Source organism: Durio zibethinus, chromosome 11, assembly GCF_047325235.1.
Source record: "Durio zibethinus cultivar Kanyao isolate XHJ-2024 chromosome 11, ASM4732523v1, whole genome shotgun sequence".
In the NCBI taxonomy this organism is placed as follows: Eukaryota; Viridiplantae; Streptophyta; class Magnoliopsida; order Malvales; family Malvaceae; genus Durio; species Durio zibethinus.
The window spans coordinates 5057762-5071434 of record NC_143172.1 but is presented as its reverse complement, the minus strand read 5'-3'; the positions used below and the strand labels follow the sequence as shown (position 1 = coordinate 5071434).

Genomic DNA, 13673 nt, shown 5'->3' with positions numbered 1-13673 from the left:
ACTTTCTTTAATATTAACTACCCTTGCATTTGTTCTTTTATTGCAGTTATGCCCTTTAATTTCTCGTCTGAAGAAAACGCGAGATGATTGTATATTGTTTTCCCGATCTTTTGGTATATTCCCGTTTATTTTGATATTTGAATTCGCTGGCGATTAACGTAGAAAAATCTGTTTTTTTGGCACTTCATTATTAGTGTAAATGATACGTAAATGAGTATTCGCAAGTTACATAAATTTAATTAAAATAAATTTTGAATTTAATTTAATTATTATTGAATTAAGTTAAAGTTTAAATAATTTAATTTATTGATTATATCAAATTTAAATATTTTTATATTTAATTTAAGTAGGTAATGAATTTAATAAAATTTTTATATTTTAATATATTTTTATTATTTTAATTAATAAAATTATTTTAAATTCGAGTTTAAACTTAAAATATAAATAATCAAAGTTTTATGATTATATAAATCAAATTTATTTTTTATATTAATTAAATTTAATTAAACGAAGTTAAATAATTTAATTTTTATTATAAATCAAATTTAAATTAAAAAAATAAAATTTAATCAAATTTAAGTTAAATTTTAAATCTTTCGAACTTCAACTCAAACATAATATTATATCGGTTTAAATTTAATTAATTACATCTTTAAATTTCACCAAACTCCTTCCAAGGTTTGTACCCTTCGGTACTACCCCTTAATCCAATACTAGTCTCAATGATTTTTTGGCCAAACATTCCAATTAATGAATAGAAATTAGAGGGAAAAAGGTAAATTAATGAATAGAAATAATCACTTTTATTAAAGTTATGAACAAAAGAATTTTTTTTTACAAAAAAAAATTAATTAATAAATTGAGATTTATATGAAAAAAATGTAGTGGTAACAGTTGAGAAAAGTTCATGACTTTTTCTCGATTCTAACAGTGAACTTTGAGATCAATTCCATGAGATAGTCAGAGCGGCAGCGGTGGTAGTCAATCAAGAGGCAGAGCTGCCTTATGGCTTCCCTCTTCTCTTCTTCACGACCCAACAATGTCTCATCCTTTTCTGTCGTGATTTCCTCCAATTCTCCCACTCTATTCCCAAGCTCACTCACGGCTTTCAACAGCTTCAACTTTGCTTCTCCTTCCTCACTCAACTTAGCTTCCAAATTCAACACCTTCTCCCTTAGTAACTCCTCCTCGTTTTCCTTATCCATTTCTGCTACCAATGAATCCACATTATTCTTCACCTCTTCTATTCCATTTTCCCTCCCTGTTGAGTCACAGTCGTTTGCAGAAACAAGCTCATCTGCGACTTTTGAAATGCAGGTCGAGGAATTTCCATCAACTTCTAACTTATTCACCACTGAATTTAATGCAGTCGATGCATCTTTTCCTGCCTCTATTTTATCCCTTAACTTCTTGAACTCAGCTTCACAAGTGGCGAGCTTTAGTTCAAGTGCTTCATTTTCTTGCTCTAGCCTTTCTTTTGTTATCTTGTAAATCTCTTTGTTCTCATAATGTCTTTTGTCAGCAACCGTGATCCTCTGGTACAAAAGACGGATGTTATCTTCAACTTTCTTGCGAAACTCTTGTGCTAAATCCTCCATCTTTCTTTCTAGGACATGGTAATTAAACTTGTTTCCTAACGACAATCGTCTGACCTGCTTAGAGTTAGACTCCATAGATTTGTTAGTGCTTTCCTCTCTTTCTTTCGTCATTCTCTGCTGATCAGAAATCCATAACTCCAATTGGCTTTTCTCCATCTTCATGGAATTCAACTTCTGTTGCTGAAGTTCAACCTCCGCATTCATCTGAGCAGTTTCTTTAACCCTTTTACTTTTGCTGTCCTCCTGAGGAGCAGAAAGCTCGAAGTGTCTCTCTCGAAATACTGCTTCCAATTCTAAAATTCTTGCATTCAGTTGACCCTTTTCCTCTCTCAATTGATTGATTTCACGAATATTACTCCTCAGTTCATCTTCTAATTTATTTTTCTGTTTGCATAGAGCATCCACCTCTGATTCCAAGTCCATCACCTGCACCTGTAAGCTTTCTTTTTCTTCTACCATTATCTGCTCAACAGCACTCTTTCTTGCTAATTCCTCTTTCAGGGTTTTCACTTGAATCAGATACTGGGAGATTGCTTTGGATTTCCTCTCTAGCAGAATTTCTAATTCAGTTTTCTGGCTGCGTAGGGAATCCAATTCTTGCTTCATTACATTTTCTTGATTGAATGATTCATTACTTTTGCATGCTATATTTCCTACGGCTTCACATTTTTGGGCACGCAAACAGTCCACCTCTTTTTTCGGATTGCTGACCAGTGCCATTGAATCCTCAATTTTAGATGTTAATTGTTTTCATTGTCCTTGATTTGCTTCATGAGTTTAGTTACTTCATCTCCTTCCTCCGAGATCTGTGCATGCAGTGCCTTATATCCCTCTCCTTGCTTTTTAGCTTCATCTGTCTTACCATTAAGCTGAGCTTCCAAATCTATTTTCTGGAGCTGCAGAGATTCCAGCTCAGTTTTCAAGCAAGTTAACTGTTCCCGTGGCTCAGTTGCCTGTCCCTTTTGCACCATTCCAAGAGCAGAAAGTCTCTTTTTCTTTTTCATCCACTTCTTTTCTCAAATCTCTATTGATGGTTTCTATTTCTTGAATTTTACTTAAAGCAGCCAGATGGTCTGAAGCTACAGCTTCCTTCTCTTCTGTCTTAGAGGCCAATTGATGCTTCAGGTCAGCAACTTCTACGTATGCCTTTTCAAGTTCTCCTCCATGTTGCCTGCCATCATTTTTTGGGAACTTCTATTGTTACTAGATGCAGTGTTAATTTCTGTATCATCAGAAGAATAATATTCTGAATCCAAGCGAGAGGTATGATAAGAACAACTTTCATTTCCTTTTCCATCGAGAGCCTTCTTACCTGATGCTCTTTTAAGATGATCATACTGGGCATAGAGCGACTGGTACTGTTTGTGAAAGTCCTCAACAAGTCCAACAAGTTCTGGCTCCTTTTTTGATCTATTTCTCCTCTTAATGAGTTTCAAGATTCTTTCCACTTTCTTTTCAGCATCTGCAAAAAAAACAGGGAACTTCTGAATCTGTTACGTCAAAATCAAATGAAGTGGCTATCGGAGAAAATGAAAAACTCGTTTGATCTTAGTAAAAAGCACTTGAGACTTTACAACAGCAAACACAAATCAGGAGAGTTGACAAAACAATTAACGCTAAACGATGACAGCTACCTAAGGTAATCAACTAATTACTCATAAAGCTGACAATTGTAACTATAAAATAGGAAATTATTACAAGACCCTGTTAAGTTTCTCTCTATAGGGCAAATATTATAAGCAGATCGTGGACCTTGCTTTTGCAGAAACATAAACATGGCGACAAGCTTGGCAACTCTCTAGTCACTACCAAAAGAATTTCACACTTGGTGAATGGCAGTGAATTGGAACCATTGTCCATTCATGTATATGGTATATGGCTATACGCCTATTTAAAGATGACAATGGGGAATTTTTTTTCTGGCAAAAATTTTATTGTTAATTATTGTATTACCTTAGCCAAAACGACACATAAAATGCAAATAACTATGTAGACATGCATCCATTAAGGTTTACATTAAGAAGTGAAACCACATGAAAATAAGAGGAAACTGTACTTTTCAAATGAAAAGCCTATCGACCACTGACAAAACTGATTGAGCATACATTAAAAAGTTTACATCCAATAGATAGAAGTTTAGATATATTTAGTAAATTAGTGAGAAAAGATTTTGTAATGACAGCCATGCTATCCTTGATTCTCCATTAATATGAGAGGACGATAAAAGAAGGGTAGCCATGGAAGATATCAACTCGGCGCAAATTTGATTTTACAGCAAAATAAAGTGCATTCTTTTGGATTCCATTAATTTCTACGAACCTGTTTTAGTCACTTCCACGTCCTCCATCATTTTGAGTATCAGGATAACCCCCAGAGGTTTTTGTCATTCTTTATTGCTTCATCTCCATTATGAAATTTGCAGCAAATTTAATGAATGGATCCTCCCCAAGCAAAAACAAGCATTGTCCATCTCAAAACCATCAAACTAAATCTCTGAAAATAAGGTGACATAACATTAATGAATTATTTTGACATCACTTCATTCAAACATGGTAAAGTCCTTAGACTTAAACATATCCTTGAAAACAGTTTGGGCGGTCACTGCATTTTAGATGGTTTACCCTTACTGTTTCTCCCCTCTTGACTAACATAGAAAATGCGTACATCAAAGAAAGAGTAGCAATAGAAGAAAATTACTTCATCTGCAGAGTGAAGAAAAAACAAAGACCTTTGTAAAATCCACACATCATACGGTGTACACGAGAATTGTCGCATCAAACATTTATACGAACTGCTCAAAGTTCAAAATCTTGCAATAGTTTGGTTTTGAAAAAACATGCAATGAGGCATGCTTGTCAAAATCTTCAACTTACATGCTTGACCTATCTACATTAAGAATTTATTTTTTTATGAAATTACAATCATAATCAAATAACCTTTAACATATATCAAGAAAAAAAAAATCAATAAACCAACCAAGAAAGCAACATATAATTGGAAAAAACTCACACCAGATGGAACTTGAACCCGAGATCTAAAGGTTCCAAGGCCTCCTACTTGTTTTTGAAACAAGGTCTCTTTGGCACATTAAGAATTCATTAATGACAATACTACCCTGTCAAAAATCCTAATAGAAGATGCAAATTATAAAATCAACCACACATTTCGGTAGCCCCCTATCCTAGAACAGAGTCTTCAATTGTATATACCCTCAGGCAACAAACAGAGGAAAAACAAGACAAATACCTTTGTTGCCCTCCACACATATGAATCAAGGAATCTTCCTTCAGCTAAGGGATCTAATCTAACATACATCACATAACAATTATTCTACGACATAGCTTTATATGATTTTGACAATAAAGCCCACAAAAAAAAAAAAATGGTGGTCCCTTAATAAATCCAGATTTCCAAAGATTGGGTGACGGGTAGTGGTGCATGAGGTTTGAAATGTCATCTTCAAAGGCCAATAACAGCCCCTACCTTTGAATCTCAAAATTCAAACACCTTTTCCTACCTCCCCCTTTAAGAAAGTTACCAGCCAACATCAATTCCATGGCCTAGCAATCTTAAGCAGGTGATTGAAGGTTTCTAATCAAAATTTTTTAATTAAATTATGGGATTATTACTGCATCGAATCGTTAAAACGTCCATTATGTTTAGATAAGGAATGACATTCTTTGAGAACTACGTAAAATTTTATAGAATCCAATTCGGGGTACAATCTAACCAGAATATTTTAAGATGAATCAAGAGATCCGTTTTTATGAGATTTATTATTATATTGACAATCAAACGAAGAAAAATACCTTTTTTAAAAAACAAATCTTACCGGGAAATTGAAAGCGAATATTCCATCTGCCGATCAAAATGCAATGAGAAGAGATAAAATAATTGCAAATTTGGAGACATTTTGAGGGAAAAGAAAGAGAGAAAAAAAGGGGGGGAAATTATAAATTTTACTTTTTTGTTTGTTTGTCTTGGCCTTGGTCCATGACAATGAGAAAGAAATTTTGGCGCTTCTTTCCATGCAAGTGCCCTTAGATTTCGGTTTCTAATACGTTCAAAATCATTGAATTTAAGAAGGTAGCAAATCTCATTTTCTCGGATTGCCAAAAAAACGCGATAATTTCATGTTTTGAAAATAAGTGGCTAAAAATTCAACGTGATGCCACGTGGGTAATGTCCCCACACTTTGTCTTTTGTCTTGTCCTGATTAACATTCGGAGTTTCAATTTAGTTTTATTTTTGCACTTTTAAGTTTTGACTTGTTTCTCTAATCAATTTGCAAAGAGAAAATTGCAGATTACAGACCACATTTCAAAGAGTTAAGCATCAACTTTAAAAAAAAAAAAAAATTTTCCACGTGAGTATATCCAACCAAAATATAATTGCCGTTTTTTAATATTTAAGATTATTTAAATTTATTTATTATTAAAATTAAAATTAAAATTTTAATATTTTATTAATAGATCACATAATTATTGATTAAATAAGTATTTATTTCATAATTTTTATTAAGAATTTATTAAAAAATCTTAAAAATGAAATTAGCACCGATTAAAGTGAATATAATCTTGAAATATAAATATATACATGAATAGGCATAAGTTATTTTAAAATTAAAGTGATACAAATAAATTGAATACGGTATTAAAGTGATTTGGTAATTTAATCCAATATGAAAGTAATTTTATTTGTAAATTTTGCATGTAAAACCAAAGTACGGGAGAATTGGCATGAAAGATTAAATACGGCTTTTTCCAACCTTGATAAGAATGTTTATTATTTAAGGATTGAACTCTCACTTTGTGGCAAATAAGCTTTGTGTAATTGTAATTAATAATATTAAGTATCAAATTTAAAATTAATTAATAATAAGTAAAGATATTTAATTTATATAAATATTATAAAAAATTAAATATTTATTAAATATTAGATAACATTATTTTAATAAGTTCTCATTATATGTAGATAAAGATAAAAAAAAATTCATCATGTGATAAATTTTAAAATAATAATAATAAAAATTTTGATTTTGATATTACGTTAAATATTTAATTAAAATTAATTAATAAAAAATAAAAAATTTAACTTAATTATAAAATTACAAAAAAATAACCTACTTTAACGAGTGTATAGAGACCACATGGAAAGGTGGAGCCTAACTTCAAGGACGTTTTCGTGTGTAGCTGTGTTCCCATTTCCATAGGCCATTCCTTGTTACCATGTGCTTGCCTGTAACTAAGTTTACAACTAAACTAATTTTCCGTATCAAAACGTAAAATAAGAAGTTGACTAGAAGGGAGGACCAAATTTGGGATCGTCTGCGCAAAATAATTTGAATCGGAATTTTTAATCTCCTATGGAAGTTCTGAATGGAGAGTCTAGCTGCTTACTGGAGTCCTTAACATGTTAGATTTTGACTAGGGCATTTGGTGAAGGCTTTACAAGCCAGTCAGCCCAGCCCAGTGCAAAAGTTTTTAATTCACTAATCCCAATTTCACTGCAGAAAAATAAAAAAGAAAATATGGTGAAAGAAGAAAACATGGCTACTCTTAGACTGTGTGGTATAGGTGATCGATCATAGAAGCCTCGCTAGGATTGTGCTGGATTAAAATTGAAAAAATAAATAAAAAGGTTAACTGATAAGTCTTGCTGGCAGCAAATAAATAAAAACGTTACCTGATAAATCTTGCTGGCAGCCTCGGTAGGATTGGGATGAGTTTGATCCATAAAATTGAATAAATAAATAAACTAAAAAATCATGCTGGCTATGGGGTTCGAACCCATGCGTACTTATGTACAGAAGATCTTAAGTCTTCCCCCTTAACCTCTCGGGCAAACCAGCTTTAGTATCATTTTCCCCTACTTATGCATTAAGTTAACTTATTTTAAGTATCATTTATACTTCAATCAGATTCCGGGACAATTTGCAAGCAAGCATCTCAAGCTAGAACTGGCCTAAAATGGAATATTGTTCAGCACCCATGAGTTTTAATTTAGACATTACTACACCATCCTAACAGTCAAAGAATCATTGTCGATTCTTACAGAGACTTGGTTTTCTCTTGAATTATCCGCAGCGTTACATGCAAAATTGTTCTTTCTAGAATTAGATTTCGAGACTCCTTGTCCAGACTAAAGAGATAGGACTTTATTTGCGGATTAAACGAATAACAATATAGGGGATTGTCTAAGGAAACTCTCCAAGGTTAAAATCCATTTCAATAACAAGTGTCGGCAAATTCATACAAGGGAATTTCGTAAACTATGTTAACTCATTTCATATGATAAAAGTGCTTGTCCCGTAACAGGCTCCAGAGACTGCTTCCCTTAAAGGCTTGTTTTTCAAAACATAAACAATGCATAAAGAATTACTCAGCTAAGCCGGCATGCTTGTATTTACATTTGGCAGTACAAAAAAAAGGCTACAACACAGACATACTCCTACTCTTCATCAGAAGAAATCTTCTGTTTTTTCCACTTGTATGCTGCTTCTAAAATTTTAAGGTTCGTGGCCTGGTTTTCTTCTGGGAATACGTAATCAATGTATTCTTCATACCTGTCAAGCCAAATAATCCACATTTAGTATTCATAGAAAACACTGTAAATGTATCTATTCATTAAAGACTAATTTTGTTTAAATGGGGTTTGACACATGGTTTTTTTTTTTTTTTGGTCAGAGTTTGATGCATTGTCTTCAAATATGTGAAATCAGAAAACGAAAATAATGAATGAAAATGTGGAAACTAAAACTGGCCAATAGGGCACAATGCACACAAACAATAAGACCCTCTATGGAAGTGTAAAAAACAACTTGAATATGAGGAATTAAGGATTAAGGAACAACTAGGAAAAATAGCCCCACAATTTCAGAGACTGTGGAACATAGAGAACTATGTTGACTACATGAAGCATGGCAAGTGGCTTAAGCCCCAAAGGCCTCAGTCCCTGATGGCTTGATTCAAAAGAACAACTAAAGATGCAGCAAGACTGCAAGACAGTAACATGATTGATCCAAGCAACTGGCAGCTGAAAAATAAATGGGTGAGTTACATACCCGGCAACAGCACCATCCTCACTTTTAATTTGCTTCCTCTTTTTGAGTTTCTTTGGCAACTTAGATTGGACCAGGCTAATGTTGCCAAGCTCAGCAAAATTGCTTTCCATGTTAAGCCACTCTTCCAGGAGCATAGCACGTTCCTCTTTTAATTCTGGTGCTGATGTCCGGTAATAGTTAATTGCTCTTTCAAAGACTCCTGGTAAAAAATAAGGGGTAAGAATTTGTTCTACCATTAAATGATCAAAGTAGATGTACACTGTACAGCAGCAAAATTTGGACAGGTCTAAACTCACTTCTTGCACGCTGAACACATCCCTTCTTTTCTTCAGGATGATGTTCCTGGACCCCATCTTGTGGCAAGTCTGAACACCCATTATTCTCCTGCATTGCAGAGGCTTCAAACTTTGCATAGCTAATCCAGACCTTTAAGTGTTTTGTACGATCCAAAAGTCTCTCATACAATTGTCTAGTTCGTTCATTCTCACCTTCCGAAATTTCAAAATCAATGTATGCCTGTCATCAGAGAATGAGAAGCATTACCACCAATTGCTATAATATAACAATAAATAAAATTCTTACAAAACCAACAGTTATCAGTCAATAAAGAAAAAACAAGGGAAAATGGAGAAATCACTCTTAAAGACCCCAAAGTGATTGAAATGTTTGTACCATGTATGTATCGCCTAGCAAACCTGCAACTGTTTTTTTTAAATGTCACTAGGAAAACCTTAATCATGAGATGAGAAAACTCATTAAACATCATGGATGAAGTGATAAGACAAAATTATCAAGTATGACATACAGACAAGATAATTAGGTAATTCCCCTCCCACCCAGCACTTATTTTAGTGGTGTCTATCTTGACTATAAAAAAACATGTAACTATGAACAGCATAAAACAGTTGTTCGTAAGGCAAATACCTTCCACAACAACTCTGGCATGTCCAAAGCTGGTTGTGTAATGGCAAGCTCAAAAAGAGCCCTTGCCCGCTCTGTTTCAGACAATGATCTTTCTAACTCGGCATATTTGCTCCATGCATAGCAATTTTCGGGAGCCCACTCTAGATACTTCTCATACAATTTTCTACAACGGTCAATATTACCAAGTTGCAGCTCGATCTCAATATACTTCTTAAAGATCTGAATGTTAACAAACAACATAATGAGAAAACTTCCTTTTAACCTAGTCAAATTTATAAAACTTTCAGCATCAGGCTGGACACATACCTTATCCTTAGGTGCCTTTCCAATAGCATTTCCCAAAATTTGTCGAGCACCCTTGAGATTGAGTTGTCTTATCTCAAACTGCGCAGCAAGAAGCCAGATCTTTGCAAAAGAAAACTTCTCATGGGGAATAAGCTTAAGGCACTCCCTGGAAAAATTTTTAAATAATGAGGAACCGTTCAAAGACTATTATAACCACACATCCAACGGTGAAAAGCACCCAAAACATGGCGTTCACACTATGTCTATGGGTTAGGATGAGGATGAGGAAGGAGACAACAATCTAAATAAAATTGTATAAATGTTGTAATAATCATATCCACTACCTACTAGCTATTATAAGCCCAGCAAATTCATCAAATCACAACAAAATAAATAAACTCATGTCAAAGAAAACAATGGGCATTCTGAAATATTGTCTTTCCTTTTTTAATCAATGTTGTTTCCCTAAATGTTTTGGATATAAAAAGCTGTCTATAAATAAACTAGAAGAGAGTAAACCATGCAAAGACAGGAAATATGGAACAGAAAAACAGCCAATGCAAGACTGAAAATGCTGATGCAACAAAGAAAAAAAACAGTCAATTGGAAAAAGGATGGAATAAAGCCGATGCAATCAATCTTAAGTAAGTTCCTTTGTAGTTGGTAGGAGGTTAAATCCAAGATTTGCCTCTTTCTTTTTCCCTTTTTCATCAGCATGCTTCCTGAGCATAGCTAAGATTTCACCAGAAAGGGCAATAATTTAGGTGAACATGCAAGACATGGAAACAATACATTCAAACATTTGACTAGTTTGGCAAATTTCTTGCAGAGTTAGTAGGCATGACTTATGGTAAAGTAATGGTATCACTTGCAAATAAGCAACGGTAGCAACCAACAGAACCATAAATTCATAACAGGAAAAAGTAAGATACCTATACACATCTCTCGTCCGCTCCATATCTCCTGCATCAAGCTCCTCATATAAAGCATAATTAATCCTACATTCAGTTAGACGGTTCAGAATAAAAAAGATACAAAAATACCACCAATACGCACACAAAAACTCACCACAAGTATATATATCTCTGCCAATATCGCTTCTCCTCAGCGGGGGGAACATTAGCAATAGCCCTCTCATAAACCTCCCTAATCCTCCCCTTACTTCCCACACTCTCCTCCAACCTTATATAATCGAACCATGCGTCATAATTCAATGGATTCTTCCTTACTTCATCCTCATATTGAAACCTCCTCTTCCCTACAATGGCATCCTCAATCCCTTCCTTATCTCCATATTGCTTCTCAAAAGCCACAAACTTTCTATACAAGTCCTCCGCCCTCCCTTTGGGTATATGATCAAGAGCAAACTTGTAAATACAACGAGCTCTTTCTGTTTCTTTACACCGCTCTTCAAACTCAGCAAAGGCAACGAATAACTGCTCCGCGTCTTCTTCATCTGCCAGCTTCTCCACCGCACGTTCGTAAACATTCCTTGCCCGTACAATTTCCCGGTTCTTCATCTCGAATTTGGCGAATTTAATCCAAGCTCCGACTTTGGGGTGGCACTGAACGAACCGTTCGTAAATTGCACGCGCGCGTTCGACTTCGTTGTAACGAAGCTCGAACTTGATGTAGGAAAGCCAGCCTTGTTGGTCCGGCATCCACGACATCCAGCGTTCGAAAATCTGGCGAGCTCCGGCGACGTTCCCTAGCATCTCTTCCATGTGGATATACTTGTACCAGAGCTGGTCCACGCGCGGGAGAAGCGTGACGGCACGGTCCCAAACATTCCTTGCATGGTTGATGAACTTGTTCTTCATCTCCACTTCCGCATATTTGAGCCATAAAGTGTGGTTCCGGTAATCTACTTCCAGAGCGCGCTCCCACACGCTCCGTGCTCGATTGAAGTCTTTTTGAGACTCTTCCCATTGGGCGTACTTGATCCAGACGCTGACGTTCCAACGTACACGGCGAATTAGGTCTTCGAATTCCTTGCGTTTGCGGAGGCGATAGTCCGCGAGTTCTGTTGTGTCGGTGATCTTCTGTTTAGGGGGTCGGATTTCCGCCTCTTGTCGTTCTCGTGCTTCTCGGAGGATTTGTTCCGCGGTAATCTGGATGGGAGCAGGAGTTTTGTTTTTGACACGGGTTGGGCGAGGCAGTTTCACCTCGGTGTCTTTACGGGTCAAGTACCCGAGCGAAGGATCCGCATCTTTTGACGCCATGTCTAAATGATGATTTTCGATTCAGAGAGAACGAATGAACTATCCAGAAGGAATAGAATTGCAGTGGAAAGGGCTTTTCGTTGAAAAAAAAAAAAAAAAGGGCTCTACAGAAGTCAACGCTAATTGGGGATTTCTGTTGCTTTATAAAAACGGCGACGTTCTAAGTATTTATGGAGTACGAATAGTATCCATATTTGGATTTGGATATTATGAATAATAGAACTTTTTTTTTATTATTTATTTTTTAATATTGTTTTTTAAAATACTAATAAGCTATGACTAATAAAACTTCGTTCACTTAACAAATGGCCATCCAAAATCCAAATTAAGTGGCCTTATACAAAATTTGTAGAATTTACAAGTATTCTTAATTTTTGTATTACAATCATTCGTGGGTTAAGCTTACAATTTGGTGCTCTATTCATGAATTGCCTTGAATATTTTGAAAAGTTTTCAAGATAATAAAACACAACATTATTTTAGGATAATAATGGATGATATTAAAAATTAAAAGGAATTTATCATTTTATTTTTTTCTTATTTTATTTATGTTTTATAATTTATGATCAAATAGTTTTTACAGTTTTGAAAAAATAAAAAGTCTACAGCACTCCATTTACAGTGCAAAAACCGACAAGTGAAGCATAATACATTAAATATTAGGTTTAAATATTTTTTATTTTTAATATTACTATTATCATGGTATTTCATGTATTTAATAAAAATAATCATTCAATATATATTAATATAAGTAATGAAAGAAATAATGATGAATGGTGATATATAAATTTATTTATAAAATTTTAAAATAAAAATTTAACCATAATCATAGTTGGATAATCCAATAATAATGCATTGGTAATCTTACTTATTTTATTTATAGATTAAAATTTTAAAAATATACATTATCAGACACTTAAAAAAATAAATATCACAAAAACATAAAAACTATTATTTAATATTAATTGAAAAAAATAGTTTTTTTAATAAATTTACATCCCCTTGCGTAATTAGATAATTTTTTTTAATTAGATAGGAGAGGAAAAGGCCATGGGCCAATGACTTTGCTAACATATTAATCAGACCAAAATTTTGAACCAAGAGCCCAAATTATATTTGTTTTCTCAATCCCTTTTTATAAAGGAGGAAACGGCATGGGCCGTTGGCTATAGCAGCAGGTGCCATTGCTTATAAAAGAGAAAAAAAAAAAAAAAAACTGAAAACTTTAATTTACCAGCATTGATTCCGTGGAACGGTGGAGAGGCGGCATGAGTCGAGATCGGTCTGCACTCTACATGAGTCAATATTTTGTTGGACTTAAAAGCCTTGCTTTTAAAGATGGATTGGGTACCATAACGTAAGGCCATAACCAAACATAATTACTGAAAAGGGAATGAAAATTTCATAATTGTTAAGTAGGAGATTGTAACTTAGTAATTTGTAAATATTATTGTCCTTGTCTTTCGAGTTTTCATTTTTTAGGAGAAAAGAAAGGGGAATGCGGATTTGTTGCCGGCTGTCTGCAGTTTTTCAGCAACTAATGCAGCCCTTTCCTCACTAATTCGATCATGATTGAAGAAT

General features: G+C 34.3%; 1 protein-coding gene, 1 non-coding gene and 1 pseudogene across 3 annotated transcripts; all 3 read right to left on the bottom strand.

Moving 5' to 3' along the window:
* Positions 1-894: 894 nt before the first annotated feature.
* On the bottom strand, positions 895-3091 carry LOC111290095 (uncharacterized; annotated as a pseudogene).
* Positions 3092-7366: 4275 nt separating this feature from the next.
* TRNAL-UAA (transfer RNA leucine (anticodon UAA)) lies at positions 7367-7449 on the bottom strand. The gene has a single exon. It is a non-coding gene; the product is annotated as a tRNA-Leu (tRNA).
* Positions 7450-7790: 341 nt separating this feature from the next.
* On the bottom strand, positions 7791-12202 carry LOC111290380 (uncharacterized). Of its 2 annotated transcripts, XM_022881664.2 has the most exons (7): positions 10939-12202; positions 10803-10868; positions 9892-10036; positions 9586-9804; positions 8958-9177; positions 8662-8860; positions 7791-8163 (listed from the first exon to the last, which is right to left on the bottom strand). In XM_022881664.2, the coding sequence occupies exons 1-7, from the start codon at positions 12090-12092 to the stop codon at positions 8049-8051; spliced, it is 2118 nt and encodes a 705-aa protein (XP_022737399.1). In that variant the 5' UTR covers positions 12093-12202; the 3' UTR covers positions 7791-8048. The 2 variants fall into 2 exon arrangements, with proteins under 2 accessions (XP_022737399.1, XP_022737400.1); XM_022881665.2 differs by lacking the exon at positions 9586-9804.
* Between the last annotated feature and the right edge of the window lie 1471 nt (positions 12203-13673).